Source organism: Phytophthora parasitica, assembly GCF_000247585.1.
Source record: "Phytophthora parasitica INRA-310 unplaced genomic scaffold supercont2.4, whole genome shotgun sequence".
NCBI lineage: Eukaryota > Oomycota > Peronosporomycetes > Peronosporales > Peronosporaceae > Phytophthora > Phytophthora nicotianae.
Window position 1 is genome coordinate 1667057 of NW_008648990.1, and position 16213 is coordinate 1683269.

The 16213-nt window shown below is 48.0% G+C and overlaps 7 protein-coding genes across 8 annotated transcripts; 2 read left to right on the forward strand and 5 right to left on the reverse strand.

Moving 5' to 3' along the window:
- Positions 1–63: 63 nt before the first annotated feature.
- PPTG_03466 lies at positions 64–1623 on the reverse strand (the record flags this gene model as incomplete). Of its 2 annotated transcripts, XM_008896141.1 has the most annotated exons (3): positions 64–546; positions 613–921; positions 985–1623. In XM_008896141.1, the coding sequence occupies 3 exons, from the start codon at positions 1621–1623 to the stop codon at positions 124–126; spliced, it is 1371 nt and encodes a 456-aa protein (XP_008894389.1). In that variant the 3' UTR covers positions 64–123. The 2 variants fall into 2 exon arrangements, with proteins under 2 accessions (XP_008894389.1, XP_008894388.1); XM_008896140.1 differs by having other exon boundaries at positions 64–921.
- A 211-nt stretch (positions 1624–1834) lies between these two features.
- PPTG_03467 (hypothetical protein) lies at positions 1835–3247 on the reverse strand. The gene is made up of 2 exons (XM_008896142.1): positions 2434–3247; positions 1835–2357 (listed from the first exon to the last, which is right to left on the reverse strand). The coding sequence occupies exons 1-2, from the start codon at positions 3223–3225 to the stop codon at positions 1938–1940; spliced, it is 1212 nt and encodes a 403-aa protein (XP_008894390.1). The 5' UTR covers positions 3226–3247; the 3' UTR covers positions 1835–1937.
- A 549-nt stretch (positions 3248–3796) lies between these two features.
- Positions 3797–4567, reverse strand: PPTG_03468 (hypothetical protein; the record flags this gene model as incomplete). The annotated part of the gene is made up of 1 exon (XM_008896143.1): positions 3797–4567. Exon 1 carries the CDS (start codon positions 4298–4300, stop codon positions 3797–3799), a length of 504 nt encoding a protein of 167 aa, XP_008894391.1. The 5' UTR covers positions 4301–4567.
- Positions 4568–4811: 244 nt separating this feature from the next.
- On the forward strand, positions 4812–4922 carry PPTG_21308 (hypothetical protein; the record flags this gene model as incomplete). Its single annotated transcript, XM_008896561.1, has 1 exon — positions 4812–4922. The coding sequence occupies one exon, from the start codon at positions 4812–4814 to the stop codon at positions 4920–4922; it is 111 nt and encodes a 36-aa protein (XP_008894809.1).
- A 1509-nt stretch (positions 4923–6431) lies between these two features.
- PPTG_03469 (hypothetical protein) lies at positions 6432–7210 on the reverse strand (the record flags this gene model as incomplete). Its single annotated transcript, XM_008896144.1, has 2 exons — positions 6432–6467; positions 6539–7210. 2 exons carry the CDS (start codon positions 7208–7210, stop codon positions 6432–6434), a joined length of 708 nt encoding a protein of 235 aa, XP_008894392.1.
- A 1574-nt stretch (positions 7211–8784) lies between these two features.
- Positions 8785–10280, forward strand: PPTG_03470 (hypothetical protein; the record flags this gene model as incomplete). The annotated part of the gene is made up of 2 exons (XM_008896145.1): positions 8785–9518; positions 9545–10280. 2 exons carry the CDS (start codon positions 8785–8787, stop codon positions 10278–10280), a joined length of 1470 nt encoding a protein of 489 aa, XP_008894393.1.
- A 3715-nt stretch (positions 10281–13995) lies between these two features.
- PPTG_03471 (hypothetical protein) lies at positions 13996–14535 on the reverse strand (the record flags this gene model as incomplete). Its single annotated transcript, XM_008896146.1, has 3 exons — positions 13996–14249; positions 14313–14391; positions 14461–14535. The coding sequence occupies 3 exons, from the start codon at positions 14533–14535 to the stop codon at positions 13996–13998; spliced, it is 408 nt and encodes a 135-aa protein (XP_008894394.1).
- Positions 14536–16213: the final 1678 nt, after the last annotated feature.

Below are 16213 nucleotides of genomic sequence, written 5' to 3' on the forward strand. Positions count from 1 at the left end.
CTTCTTACAGCATGGGAACATGACCGAATCTCAAGGGTCCAATCCAGGTCGCAAAGCTAGCTCAAGCATAAGAAGACAATAACTTGCAATTAACCTTATATCTCCAATTTTACTAATGAGTTTTCAATTTGCAGTTGTGGTCATGCGGAGCTGCTCAGCTTCCCTCTCAAATTTCCCTTGTTGCTGTTGGAGATATCCTCGCAACCTCGAACTCAGAGTTCCTAGCACTAAATCTTTCACTTGTTGAAGGTCATTTTTCGTGGGTGCGAACTCTTCAGTGTACTCGGCGCGGAGCTGGATCAGCGTACGAACAATTGACCCGGGCCTTGATCCGTCCTCGGAACGTGTAATGATGGTCCAGCGTTGAATCCGAAAGTGAAGACCTTCCGTCGGCAGTACAAAGCGATCTGCCTCGACGAGAACAACACGGTTGGGCTCTTCAATCTTTCGCACGAACGCAAACCCGTTGATCTCCCTCACTGTCGCCTCACTGCGAAGTACCCACTTGAAACTCTTCTCAACAGAAGCCGGTTTGCGCTGCCGAAGCTGTACAAAAAAAATAAAGTTAAATACAAAAATTACTAACGATGCAGCCCTGCAACTACTACGTACGAAGTGATAGGATTTGTCGTTGGTCTGATGAATTGTCAGGAAATCTCTCCAGAACATTGCGCTTGTTTCCTGTACTGAACACGGCAGGCAAGTTGTACTAGTGATCTCGAAAACGTTGCCGCGATCTTGTTCTTGCTTAACGTGCAAAGTAGTATTGATGCAAGGGACTCCACGGGGCTGAAATACCGCTGCCGAGTCGAGATACAAGCCTTCCACCTTCTTTTCAAGCTCACCGATCATAGCACAAGAGTTGTCTGCTACCGGATATTGTACCGGGGGTCCTGGTTCCCCGAAAAATACATTCAAGTTCTGAATACACAAAAATAATGTGTTAGTCTGATCGAACACAATGATACCAAACAATTCACTTACGCCCAAAGAAGTTTGCGCCCGGAAGACGTCACATAGCGCCTTGTTGATCTTCATTTGCTCCGTGAGGACAGCGCGCAGTCTTTGGTTAATCACTTCGGACTGGAGTCGTTCTTGGAACTGAATTGCAGCTATCGCAGACCAGGAAGACCCACCTTGAGTCAATAACATACTTGAAGGGTCAAATTCGTCCTGATCGCGTCTGAGTTGCTCCAATCGCCCTTCCAGTTGCTCGCTCAGAGCGCTCAAGGCCAAGATCTCTGCCCTTTTACGCCGCTGCAGTCGCGTGGACGCCCCTGGAGTCTTCTTTCGCTTCTTCTTCATGGGTTTCTTGCTGTTGCGTTCTAGTGTCTCCTTTGGTAGAAAACTTGCATCTTGTAGTACACCATCCTGCGAGTCTAGCAGCACAGAATCGACGTCTTCTTTACTGAATGGAGAGCGGTCGGTCTCACTCTCGCTGGTTGTGACGTCGCCCGGACTGGTGTTCCCCGAATCCCACGAGTCAATGAAAGCCACTACCTCCTCCAGCGACGGCATAGCAGCCTCCTCCTTGGCTGAAAAACTCATCTTTGGTAACTGCGAGGAGAATAGCAGTCCTAGCGTTAATCGTACAATGGGGTGGTGCTGTCCATTGACTGACATGATTACGATGACAAAATGTTGATGCGCATACATGATTATGAAGACCCCAAAACTGGCGTGAATGGAGCTGACGACAGCGATTGGCGAGGTCCAAGTGAGTAAAGTTCAGTCTGACACTTCCTGAGACGCATGCCAACTCCCTCAGGGACACTCTCCAAGTCCCATGGTCTCACCTGTGCCTTCGCTTGTCAGCTACGGCAGTTGCACCAATTTGACCTTTCTAACATATTTGGTTTTTTTTTATGAGTTGCTCAAAATTTATGGGAATTGTCTTAATCGAGGGCGAAATTATCGAAATGCACACAAATGCTACGCTACACAGTAATTCCAAATGCATTTGCACCGGCTCGAGTCTCTTCCAGCATCACTCTCTGCTGGGACTGTAGAAAGCGGCGGTAGAGTTTGCTGAGTTCCTGGAAAGCCGATTTTTCAGCGAAGGAAGCGCCTTGCACTTGATGACTTTCATCGTTGTCGACAAACAGCTGCTGAAATGTTCGAAGCACCGACGCGTCGTTGGGAGCGTCCGCCGACGGCGTAATGAACATCCATGTCTGGTTACGAAACTGCAACTTGTGCTTCGGTAACCGTAAGATGTCGGCCCAAATAACCACCACGCGGTCGGTCTCCTCGAATCTCCGCACAAAGTTCTGTTTCCTAAATTCCAACGTGCCGATCTGACTCTCCAATAAAAGCGTATAATTTCTCTCAAGAATGTTTGTCCGCTCTCGCACGGGCTGTATTGTAAAAAAAAAAAGAAGTAAATCTTAGTAAAAGTAAAAACATTAAAAAAAAAAATGTTGCATACTGTACCTTGGCCAGAGAGAACCAGTTCCAAAGCGTATCGCTCGCCACCTTCAATGGACACAGCATTGGTGTAGTGGAAATAATCTCCACCGTCTTGCCTAGAGATTGATTCTGCTTCACCATCGCTTCCACACTGATCGAGTTCATCCTCTCGGGCTTAAAAACAGCATCAGCATCCAAATAGAGACTCTCCACCCTTTTTTCCAGCAGTTCCATGCTGCTTAGTCCATCAGCCAATGGTTTGCACGGATCTGGGTGCAAGAAGTCCATGTCTTCCATCGCTGCCGTCTTCTGTAGCAGCGTTCTCAGAGCTTCGCTGACCTTGATCTGATTGGCCATAATGCTCTTCAGCTTAATATTGGTCTTTTCAGACTGTAATCGGCCTCTATACTGCACCGTAGCCTGCTCAGCCCAACCTATCGGCGAATGACTTGGTTCTACTAGGAGCGCGCCTTCAACGTCGTTCAGAGCGTACTTGGCGGCTGGGACTTGCTTAAGTTGCGTCAACTGCAACTCGAGTTGCTCCACTTGTGTCCGTAGCGCCAGGATTTCCGCTTTCTTTCGGCGCTGCAGCACAGTGGACGAGCTGTTGGGGTATTTGCGGCGAGGCTTCTTGCGTCGAGAGTGTTGGTCTTGTTGCTTCTGCTGCGGCGTGAGGCATCGAGCCGGTGTATGGAAGCTGGAGACGGTCGGATCGAAGCTGCGCTTTGTGGTGGGGGCCTCCCATGCGTCTAGGAAGGCCAGAGTCGCCTCCAGCGTCGCAGACTCGTCGGTATCAGTGACCAAAATGCTGCTCATTTTGGGAATTGAGGAATGACGGTCGATTCCGCTAGATTAAGTGGCAAACACAAACGTTGCAAGGCGTAATCATCAGCCATCATTGTACGCATTTTAACCAACGAAATGTCTTTCCGTCGGTGATTGGATAAAACTTATTTAAATATATATTCAATTATTGTTTTGAATCAAGTAAATAATAATTGGATCAAAGTGTCTGGTTTGAGGATACGAAAACGGTGCATTTCTCACACATTTGAATTGCTATGTCAACTGATTGAAAAAGCCACTGCATGTATATAACGATTTTTCCTAGGTAAGCTTCGCCATTTTGCAGGCTGTGATCACGATATTGCTGAATGACTATGTATTGACAGTTTAGAAATCAAAATGTGCTGTCATAAGCGGTTTTATTGGCTTGCTGTGTTTCCGTAAGCTTGAGCTTACGTGAGCAAACTCTGTACTATGAGGATCTTATCTATGTGACTAAAAATGAAGTGTGTACGGCAGATCACGAAGACTGGCACGACTAGATCAACACATACATATCATAAAGGTTACGTGTGAATAAAACTGCAATGGATACGCTCGCTTAGTAACTCAGGTTCTGACCTACTAGTTCCAGTTGTTTTAGGATTGATTTGAGGACCCGGTTGGTCTCCTCGGACTTCTTCCGTTCGTCAAACTCCTCCAATGCCACCTCTCGCCAGTCGACAGAAAGGTGATCCTTTTTGACTGAAGTCACCTTGGACCTGGAGTCACCCCGCTTTAGTTGCTCCACGTAGGCTTCAAGTTCCTTGACGTGTGCTCTAAGGAACTCGAGTTCTGCGCGCTTGCGTCGTTGAAGTCCGGTTGACGAGCTCCAACCAGTTCGGATTCTTTTGCGCTTGGGTTTTGGTTTTGGGTCACTGTCAACCGATTTAAGCGGCATAGGCATCCCTCGGTCTTTTGGATTTGGAGGCTCAAATGAGGAGTCTAAAGGTGGGTCAGCGGTTTTCACCTGGTCGGGCCGTTCGTCATCCCACTGGAACGAGTCGATGAACGCAAAAACTTCCTCAACTGTCGCCATCTCGTCGTCTTGAGGCAGCAAGGCCATTGCACAAGTACCTTCACGTGGTCTTAGTTGTGCAAATTCAGAAGTGCGTCTCGGTGAGTCTCGTCCGTAGTGCAACGCCTACTGACCCCAAGGCAGCTTCAGCATCCCTGTCATATACCCCGCCCATGGTATCTACTGGGTTAAATACATACTACAACCTGCGTTGCTGTGAAAACGTACTGTGTCTTCGTCAGCACTTTGTAAACATTGCTTTGCAGAATACTACAGTGTAGTGTACTGTATGCAGTACAGAATTCCCCGGCAAATCCACAACTGCAGTCGTTGATATTCCTCGTGCAGTCAGTGGTCAGACGCGAAGAGAGATGGGCAGCACTAGACAGGACGCGTACTGAATTAATTTAAATTTGGCGGGAAATTGGTCATCTCGCAGGAAATGCCATGCATGTGCAAGTTGCTGCATTACAGGAGCAAATGAAAGGCTCAGGATGAACATAATGTATTGCAGTGCCTACCTACACGTACTAAGGTGCCACCATTTACTAATTTCCCCATGCCCTCGCAACCCAAGAACAGACAAGAGGCCAAGAGCACGTACGTCCGCCTCACAATTGGGCAGAAGATCGAGGTATGCAAAATGGCGAGAGCGTCATATTCTTGCTAAAACTTCTAATAAATCAATACATTTTCCTGGATCAGATTTCCTGTGTAAACTTTGTAAACTCGGACGATTTATTGGTCCCACCTTTGTGGATTTGCCGGGGAAATCTGTAGTCCACTCGCCATTCCTCTAGTAGAAGAGGCACTCCCCTTAGTGGAGCTAGGGATGGTGACTCCGGCAAAACACTAATCAACAGTTTAATAAAATCAAACTAATTCCACTCGATCACACGCCAACAAGCCATGTGGACACAGCAAAGGAATACCAACCAAAAACCGGCACCCTCGGCGTTTTTGTAACGGTCGGTGAGGCAAGATTCTTTACCATTGCACGTGCACGTGTTTCACCTGGGCGTTTTGTATGTATGAGTGCTCAAGTTGATGCAGTACAGTATCGAACACGCAACGCCTGTTCATTTACTCTCAATCAATACATACACTAATATCACTATTGTCAAAGTACATACCTGTTTGAAAGGCAGGAAAAACATATTTAAGTGAGCGGTTTTGGATTCCGTGTTTGCATATATGTTTATGTGATGGAAAACCCGGCATAAACACCCGGGGTCCAGATCGATTGCAGTTGCAGAAAGATCCCTATTAAGTAGTACGTAGCTGCCCGTCGCGTAGTAAAAGTTCCATGTACATGTATCTCCCATGCTTTGTCGTGTGTGCCGCTTCAACTGGTCCCTTCCAATCACTGCATCTACAGCAATCCCACCTCTATCGCTGGCACATTAGTGCATTCACATTCTAAACCATTCGTGTTCGTCATGATCCACAGTTTAAACCGCCTCTATATTCGAGGAGATTTTAGGTTCTCGGTTGCTCACTTTAAATGAGGCTCAGCCTACAGTAATGCAAACCCAACTGTTGTCGTTGCTGTCATTAACGCGATATATATTTTTTGCACCAACAAGGATCGCTATACCTAAAAATTGTGGAGATCCAGCGGGATGAAAGAAGGGCGACCGGCGCACATATCTGCGCATGCTCCGACAATCCCAGCAATTTATGTCCAAGAAAAAACTAGCTTAAGTACAATATGTTTGCCCAGAAAATACTTGTTTGTATTCGTTCCAGCTTAATTGCGAAATGTCACCTATAACAGATACTCCTGGCAAATAGATCTGTAAAGTGTATTATGAACTCAAGCTAAATGGATTTTTTTGTTGCTAAATCATGGACAAAACTCACTGGTGTTTGTCCTTTCTGACAACATTGATGGTACATTTTCGCCCTGTGGACAACAGTAGGCACTTACAAAACTATACCACGTATTGAACACTTAAAATAGTAAATGACAATTAAGAAAGTTCTTGATTATAGTGTCAAGCCAGGCGCTAACCTTTGATCCCATTGCTTGTCCTTCATTTTAAGGTGTTGTGGATTAGCTGAGGCCAACAACATATCCAAAGTTGTTTGTCGGTAACGTGCGATAACGATCAATCACAAGCGCTCCAACCTATCCTACGTACTCAACTCAACTTTATTGGTAACCTGGCTTCGTATATCATCTTTGTGCATCTCCAAATACGACATCCATTCCCTTCAGAATAATGAATCAAGTCAAAAAGTCAATTATCACGCAAGAATCGCCACGATTGCATACGTACTCACCTTGAGAGCATCTCGCTGATATAAAACCGCTCGAAGCTCGCAAGATATTCGGCTTTGGGTCGCTAAAATATCTCTCAATGTTCTGTTACACTGTTCAGCTGCCAGGCGACACCGGTACTGCTTCACAGCTTCCTCGAGCCAACTGAGCTCCACCGTTTGACGGTCAGAATGTCCACTCCTCGTGTCCGTTTCGCTTCTATTCAAACCTTGGTCCATAAGGTTTTGATTTTTCTGCTTTAGGCCACTGAGGCGAATCTCCAGTACGGCCGCTTCAGCACGCAGAGCACCAAGCTCAGCCTTTTTGCGACGTTGGAATGCTGTAGAAGACGTCTCTGGGCGTCGTATCCGCATCGTTTTGGTCACTGGTTTGTACACTTTATTTTTCGATCGACCCGGTTTTCCTCTTGACCTCCAGAGTAGCTTGGATTTGTCAACTTCCCCCAACGCCATGCTGTCGTTGTTGCTATCTCCTTCACTTGTAAACCCATCGCAGGCGTCGATAAGCGCGAATGCGTCTTTCAGAATTGCTGTTTCATCATCCTCTTCAAGTAAAGCGTACTTTCCGACTTGCCACTGAAACACGCTAACGTGAAGTGACAATAAAGTAAGGGCTGGCACTGACGTGAGCTTTTTTTTGTTTTGGTCATAAACATCTGGATGGGCCTCAGCCATCATCAATTTCGTCATTTGACCTCGAATACTGGTTGGATACGGGCACGATAGAGCAAATATGGGTGATGCAGCACTGTACGGCATACTTTAATAAAGGTCTACGGAGGTCTGCCAAATTAGACCTCACTTGCAGAAACCACGGTAATCATTAAACTAGGTCTCTGGCGACTTTGGTCTCGCCATTGGTCCCGTGGAAAAATAACCTTGGCAAGCAGTTGGCACACTTTTAAGCGCACCATGAAGGGTAAGAATCAAGGCACCCAGCATAGTACTACTAGTGCGTAATAAATGGAAATAGGGCCAAGCAAGAGATCGCGTAGAGGGTTAAGTACCGGGACTTTAAGAATAAATCACCAGGAATCGATGGTAGGAAGAAATGTGCAATAGATGGGAACAACGATGCAGAGGTCATCAAGACCAAAGTGAACGCATTATTTAAAAAAATAAAAATGGAGCTTCGTGGTGTGCTTAAAGGCCTGTCAAGTGCTTGCCAGGGCGTATTTTCCACGTGATCAATTGCGTGACCGAAGTCGTCAGAGACCTAATACTGTCCGTGTTGATACTCACCAAACAACAAGAGCAGGGTATGATCTTGTTGCAAACCGGTCTGGTGATTCGATGCAGGAGAGAAAATTGATTGAAGACCTTGAAATAAGTTCCTTTGAGATGCATAACTACCGACTATACGCGTGAGCTATGGTATCGCGGGAATTCTGATGGTTTTTCAGTAAACCACTCCAGCTTAGTAGTCAATACCTGCTTATAAATCCGGATCGCCAGTTCAGCCACCCAGACTTTGACTACAAACCTCTCAAGGCGCCCTCTCACTCAAACTGAGCTCGCCGAGCACCTCATTGGTCATCACACGACAACCCAACTGGTCGAGAGTTATTTTTTCAAGCAATTTTTTTTTATTAATACCAAGCAAGTCATTGACTCAATGTATATTTCCGAGATCTCCAAGCAAATCTGCACATAAGCTTATGATAATTTCGGATGAGAGAATAGCACAGAGGGTATTTCCCGAAACAGGGACCTCATAGCCCATAAGAGTGATGTCCAAATAGAAAACCGATCTAGTTTTTTTAACCTATTTTTTTTCGTAAATGTTGCACGGAGGGAGAAGAGGTGGCAATTTACCGATTTTTAAATCGGCAAAAGAAATAGGTGCCGTACCAGTATTTTTTGAGGTGGAACCTATTTATTGTGAAAGGGCGAAAATATTTTTGAAGAAACGCGAGGAAAGAGCATCTTTCCACGAAGATCAGCGCACAGTACCCGCCTCCGTGAGGATACGGAGGACACCGATACACTGCAGAGGAGCTAGAGCACTTGAGCCAGGTACGTTCCTGAACCAGAACTGTTGGAATTCATATTGGAGGCCAGGCACAACGGGACATGGACACATGAGATGAGAATCAGTTGGGCCAGGTCATTGTACGGGAGCGGGGTTGAACCCGTGAGTGTTGGTAGTAGCTCCGGAAGAGCAGGACTAGCACTTAAATAAGTCAGTCTTCATATTTCTTCACGAGTCCGAAGTGTTGCTTGACTAGGAACGGAGTTCCAATAGGGTTATGAGCCCAAAGACGAAGCCACTGAAGTATTCAAGTGAAGGAGTGCTGAAAAACTGGAACGGCAAAGATTGGCAGACGTACAAGTGGGCGCTGATGCATGTCTTCAAGGAACAAGACCTCAAGGACATCGCGGTTGGTGATTTGACCAAGGCGATGCTGACTACTGCAAGTGCAGAGAAGAAAGAGGAGTTCGAGAAGAAGCAGCTGAAGATCATGCGCTTGATTGGTACTTCGGTACCGGCAGACGTCCTGCATCAGATACGTGACAAGAAGGCCGGATCGGAAATGTGGAGTGAGCTCTGCAACTTATACGAAGGAAAGCAGAGTGAAGCCATTAAGGCGTACACGATCCGTCGCGTAGAGAACGAGCTTTGGAGCATGAAGCTCGCCCCTGGAGGTGACGCCAACCTTCATCTTTGCAAGATGTTTAACCTCAAGACTGAGTTGGCCGACTTAAATCATACGGTTGCGGACACCACGATGGTGGACATGCTACTGCAGAGTTTGCCTGATCAAACTGAGTTTGAAAATCTGAAGTCCTCAATATACTATGGTGCAGATCCAAGTATATACTCACCTAAGAAGGTTCGAGAGCTGATTCTTGCAGCGACTGCTCGGCAAAAAGAGTTCCGGGGCAAGCGCGGTGAGAAGAGAGTAACCAGCGAGGAGGACATTGCAAAGGCAGTGAGGGCAAATGAGGCTCTCAGGAGGACAAGACTGGTGGATCCAAGAAAGTACGGAAATGCTATTCTTGTGGCAGTGAAGATCACATACGGTCAAATTGCCCTGACAAGTCGAAGGTGCAGGAGAAGGCTGATGACGCTGAACAGAAGCGCAAGCCACGCGGGAACTGCACGCTACGGCAGGAAACCACTGGACAAGTGCAGATGAACCATGAGCTGGACGAGGGTGTTGTAGCTGGGGTTGCACAGCCTCATGAAGTACATGACGTCCCTCGGGAACACGGTGGAGCACATGGAGTGGATGTATCTGTGCATGGGGAGGCAGTTCGAGAAGCTGAAGATCATGTCGAAGGTCAAGACCTTCACACTGATGATGCACATGATATTGGAATTGTGAGCGACGACAAAGTAGTGAGTGACGAAGACCCAGCACGTGAGGCTGAGGCAGACAGTGTTGAGGCACATCTGGAGGACAGTGATCAAGAAGCTGGACGATCTAATGGCGGGTGGCGGTATCTGAATACGGCTTCCAACTGGCACGTCACGGGGAATTTCGCTGAATTCGTGTCGTACACGGCAGACTCGGAGCAGTTGCAACATATCCGAGGAGTTACATCTACAATTGCTTCCCGCATAGCTGGAATGGGAACAGTAGCATTTACGACAGAGGTTAATGCAGAACAAATAGTGAGCTATCTCAATGGAGTACTATATATTTTGGACGCTGAGTATGGCTTGTTTTCTCCGGGTTTAGCCTTTGAGCAGGGTTATACCCTGGAACTCGATAATGAAACGAGAAATTTCACATCTTGAGAGAGGGAAGGACTGTGGCTGTTGCGACGCTGTAGGATGCAACTTGGGGATTCCAGGTAGCGAATCCGACCCAGAGAGCAAGAGTGATCCCAGAAGAAGCAGCATTTGTGTAATCACACTATGGCTCAAGGTGTTGGTTCGCTGCAGCTTTGGCATGAGAGACTGTGTCATATCTGCCCGCAGTATTTGAAGACTATGGTCGACAAGGAGCTGGTGCAGGGAATGATGTTGACGCAGCGACAGCAAGATACGTGCGATGCTTGTCATATTGGAAAACAGAAGATGATACCACACAGGAAGAAGCTGGATCGTGGACTGAAGAGGCCCAACCAAGTAGTGTATACAGATCTTTTGTTTCCAGGCAAGTACAATGCAACTCAATATGAGGCTGTGTTGGTGATAATGGATGGTTATTCGCGTTTTGTCACTGTGCATCCGCTGAGGAACAAGGACAGCAAGGTGGTGAACAAGTACATGCAGGAGTATGTCTTGTGGGCAGAACGGCAGGCAGGTCGAAACGCCAACGGAACGGTAAACCCGATCCTTTGTAGAGATTTTTTACTCAAGGATCATTGCACGGAAGACCTGTAGGATATCGCGATTGAGGCGCTCTACTGATCCGTTGATCCATGGACTATAAGCCAGGGTAAAAGTCTGCTGGTGACTTCGTTTTTAAAATGACTATCGTTGTCACTGACCCATTGAGGAGGTATACCGAAACGGCTGTGCCAGTCCAGCAGAGCGGCTGTGGCTACAGCACTGTCGGCTGAGTCACAGACCACCAGCTCACAGAAATGTGTGGCATGGTCTTTTAGTACTAGCATATATTTACTAGCACCAAACGATTCGCCCATGGACAAAAAAATCCCAATGGAGGCCTCCGTTTCGTTCATCACTCGCTCCATGGCCGGTGAACGATTTGGCTACCTTTGACGTGTGGGCACAGTAGACAGGTCGCTATGAAAGCGTGTACGACACCTCTGAGATTTGGTATGTGGAACACCGTCGTAGGTGATTAGCCATTGCTTGTTCCCCGCGGTGACCCTGGGGTCCGCAGTGAGCAATGATACAGAGTCGCTGTGTGAGCTCAGTACATGCTGTAGGAATCCAAATTCTCTGGTCAACTCTGAGAACCTTGTCTGTGTTTTGCGTCGACCCCACAGGTGCTTCGTACTGTCGCCGGACGCTTCGGATCTCGTCCAGTGATGGCCAGACGAATTCAGCGTCGTCCAGGGGGTCGAAGAATCTGTCTTGTATGTGGCTTGGTCGGGTTCTTCTGCTTCTTGCTTCTCTTCTTGGTAAATCGCTTCAGTTTCACTGTAGTCATTGATTGCCCTGCCCACCGAGAGAGCATATCTGCCCACACATTTGCTACACCATCGACATGCTCGATGATATAACGGTAGGGCATCAGCTTCAATGCCCATCGAAGCAACTTGCCTCTAATGCGCTTCTTCATACTCGTATGTGGAGCGAAGACGTGGATTAAGTTACGATGGTCGCAGTAGAGGCGGAATGGTCGCACCCGCATTAGTAGGTAGTCAAGCTAGTATGCTTCCTTTTCAATCACAGTCCAGTTAAGCTGTGAGCCTTTAAACGTACCACTGAGGCACGTGAGCAATTTGTGTTGTTGTGTAGTAACTGGTTTCCGAGGATCAAAGTCCTTCACCTGGGTGATAATGACCGACCAACCACAATCGGATGCGTCTGAGCAAACGACAGTAGTAGCGTCGTCGTCGGGTAGTGCTAGTGTAGCTGAAGTGGAGGGCAGTTGCTTCATCTTGTCGTATGCAGTACGCTCAGTGTCCGTCAATTCAATAGATATGCCGGCTGCAACACGTTTCGTGCGCTTGCTGCCTTTGAGCGCGGCATCAAGTCGCTTTGCAGCGGGTCAGCTGTTCGAGCGTAGTCCGCCATCGACTCGCGCATCCAATTGGCAGCACATAAGAATTGCTGTAGTTGGTCTGCGGTCGTTGGATATGGCATGCTACGTAAAGCATTGGTGCGTGCTGGGTCGTGAGCGATACCATCAGATGTGATGATACGCCCACACCACTTTACCGATTGTTGGTAGATTCTGCTCTTTTTGGCACTGAGCTTGAGCCTGAAAGCCGCAATCAAGTCGAAGAATTTCTCTAACTTCGAAACGTAGGTGTCTACGTCGTCAGCAAATAGAAGTAGATCATCGATCCAAACAACTAAGCAATGGTACAATAGCGACTGGAAGCACTGCTCCATCGTCTGCTGGAAATGCACTGCGGCATCACAGCATCCCTGAGGAACTCGACGAGGAGTGTATATTTTGTTGTCAGTTATGTACGCCAGGAATTCTTAGCTAGATTCCTCTAGAGGTAGCTGCCAGAAGCCCTTCAATAGGTCAAACAAACCGAAGTGTTTCTTGCCTCGAGTGTGCTCGAGTAGTGTTGCCATATGAGGCATCGTGCTAATGAGTGCCTCGGTGAGGTCGTTTACTAGACGGTAGTCGCATGTTTGTCTGTACTCAGGGCCGGTCACGCCTTGCTTGCGCACCTGGAGTACTGAACTAGCCCAGCGGCTGCCTGGGTTTTCGTACACCCACCCAAGTTCAACAAGTTTATCGTTAAACTCGTGCAAGAACGCACGTACCGCTGGTGGGTAAGGCCGCGGCTTGCTCTCGACAGCACGTGCTCCATCCTTGAGTCGGATCCGTAGTGCCTCGACATTGGCAGGAGGATCGTTTCCTAGCTCTAGGCGCCATATGTCGTGCTTGAACACAATAGCCCGGAGCGGCTGCTCGAGGTGGCTCGGGAATCCTTGCTCGAGTGCTGAGGAAACCATCCGTTCAAGAGCATCTTGAACGGTTGAGCTCAGCGAGAGGGACGGTAGGTCGTCTTGTAGATCTTCTTCACTTTCGTCTGCACCTTCATCTCGTCCTGCGAGTTGCTCTAATTGTTGGTCGATGTCGATCCCCAGCGATTTGAGAACATCCTGACTGAGGATGAACTCGGGTTCGTCACATTCAATTATCAGACAATCAACAGGTTCCTGCAAGCCGACTGGTCCGGCAGCAGTGTTGAGTCGCAGCCGCAGTCGCACGAAGTGCGTGGAAGTGACCTCATGGTCGCCTACAGCTACGTGCACTATTGGAGTATCGAGTGGAGTCACCTTAATAGATGTGTCGCTACGAATTAGTTGGGTCACGTGTTGCTTGCTTTTGGCGGTCCTGTCCGCACCAGCATCCGCACAGTACGGAACAACAACCTCTTCGTTCAAAAGAACAGTCTTCTCTTGAGATGGGATACACTCACGAAGTCGCTTCATTCTTGCCACCACACGTTTATTTCCGTCGTTAGCTCTTTGTTCGCAGAGCTACGACGGATTTCAACTTTCTAATCATCAGCGGCCGTTGGGCACTCTGACAACCAGTGCATCTCATCACAATGTGGACAAGGAGTGGGTGGCACTTGAGCTCGTTCCGAAAATGTCTTCTTCGTAGGTAGTTTGGAGCTCGAAGTGCTCCGTTCAGTGGTTAGGCGGGGTTTCTTGGAAGAAGATTTACTCGGTCCGCGCTTTGGCGCACGTCCCGAATCACCATCACTCCGATCGCGCTTGGTGCGTCGTTGGTTCTGGTAGTTTTTTCTTGGTCGAGCGCCTTTTCCAACACTAAGTGATGGAGGATAACCTCGTCGGATTTTACAGCTCGACCCTAGAAACGTACTGTACGTTCCACTTCTTCTCACAGAGCTCGAGGCTCTAACGAGGCAATGAGGACACGGCACAGCTGTTGTTTACCATCGTCCCCACTAAAGAATTGCTGCCCGCCATGGTCATCGATGATGTCGTGGCAGCGCTTGAAATACTGTATAATTCGCTCACTCACATCGCTTTCAGATAGATCCATGCGCAGCATTTCACGCATTTCATCATCCCCATCAAGAACGTTGTTGTTCTTGACACTGGAGATGATCGTGTCAATCTCGGTGAAGATCCCTTAATCCGTGACATCATCGATCGAAATCTGCCAACGTAGGCGACACCATATCCGAGGCAGACCCTCGTCGAAAGTCGTCCTAATGGGGACGATTTTGTCCTCGGCACCGCCCTTGGCACGGTTACGGACGGTCTTCTCATACTCGCGGCGTTCTTTGCGCCATTGGACGAGCGAAGCATGAGAAGTACTCTAGAGGCGTGGTGGTAGCACCGGCGTGAAGATTGGCATCGCGTCGCGGCCGTCGTCGTCCGCTGCGTTAGTCGAGGTCGATCGCGTCTTGGTCATGGTCGTGTAGTAGCGAAAGCACCGCTAAAGAATTTTTTGTGGTGAATCAGGAACTGAAAACACACGATGGGGAGCCGGCAGTTCTCCCAGGAAGTTTTAGCCGTTGGTGTATTGGATAGTAAATAGCGAAGTGAGAGCTACTAGTCTACATGGTAGTGGTTGTAGTAGCTGCGCTGCAGCCGCAGTGGTTGGACGCGAGGCCTGTCATCACGTGTGGCGTTACGGGGATCCTGTCATCCAGGATGACGAACGTGTAAACAGCATTGTTGATTGTTCCTGAGATCTGTAGTCTGCAGCTTCAACTTATAGCTGGAGCTGGCTGGGTCTAATGTTGCATGCACTACAATGTATCTGATTGCTGACAACGCTTTAAGCTCGGCTACCGACGCTACGAGTGGAAGTGCGATAGCCTCAACCAACCATCACGCAACGCTGCCGCACGACTTGACTTTACGTACGAAGGCACATTCCTCCAACTCGTCGTGTACAAGAGGCGCAACCGCGACACCTCTTGGTTCTCCATCATTGACGTCGACTGGAATAGGGGGGGGGGGGGGGGCTAAAAAAGGCCTTTGAGAAATGGTTGGAGCGAAGCAATTTTGATGCAGATGGCCAGCAGAAGTTAAGGTTGTCTGAACTTACGGCTCAGTTCGTACACGCGATGTTACGCTAGCGACCACTCTCTTAAGAACTTCCTCATATAATAAATAGAAATCTCTCCCATTTATTGTGTGGAACTTTTTACGAAATCTATACCAAAATATGGTCCTAAACCGTGCAAATAATTTCTACAATATTTGGTTGAGATTATGTTGCTTTGCTTAAAAGACAGAGGAAAACTCTATTGGCAGCCAACGCCTTCCAGCTCGGGTACAGGCGCTTTGAGTGGAAGTGTGACAGCTGCAACTTCCCATCACGAAATCCTAGACTCGGGTTCACGTACGAAGGCTTGTTTCGTCAAGCCACTATTTATAAGGGTCGCAACCGCGACACGACGTGGTTTTCGATCATTGACAATGATTGGAATGGCGGCTTGAGGAGTGCATTCGAGCGTTGGCTGGACTCGAACGATTTTGATGAAGAATGTCAGCAGATGCTGAAGTTGTCCGAGTTGACGGCAGCTTTTATGCGTTCTATGTCGTGAACGAATGATTCGTCATCCGCAACCAACTCGAAGACAAAGGTACGTACCTTTGTAGCGAGGTCTTACTGCAGAGTCATCTTCTGTCGAACATCACGCTACTACCGTCCTTTGGATGGAATTCACAGCAAGTTCCAATACTAGGGTATGCGGGGAAAATATCAGAAACTATGCTACTCCAAAGTATTATGTCTACCACGCCGAAGTTAACTATGAGAACGAATATTCGCGCTGGGTGGGCGTATGGGGCCGTCAGCTCTGACAGGTTTTAAACCCAATGGTGGCCGCCGGGCTGGGCAGCCAATAGAATGTCGTGATTTCCGTAACCTTTTAACCCTAGCCGCGAACGGAAAAACAGACATGTTGCTGTAGTTAAAAGTAGTATATTGGGCGGCGGCTGCAGACAACGCCGGTGCCACGGCGAAGCTGGTAACTACTACCATACCAAAATTTATCCGACTTCCGACTTTTCCGACGCTGTGTGTGGATTTGTATGTAATACAAAAGCAAGTATATTAACAGAAGAAAGTATGGTCA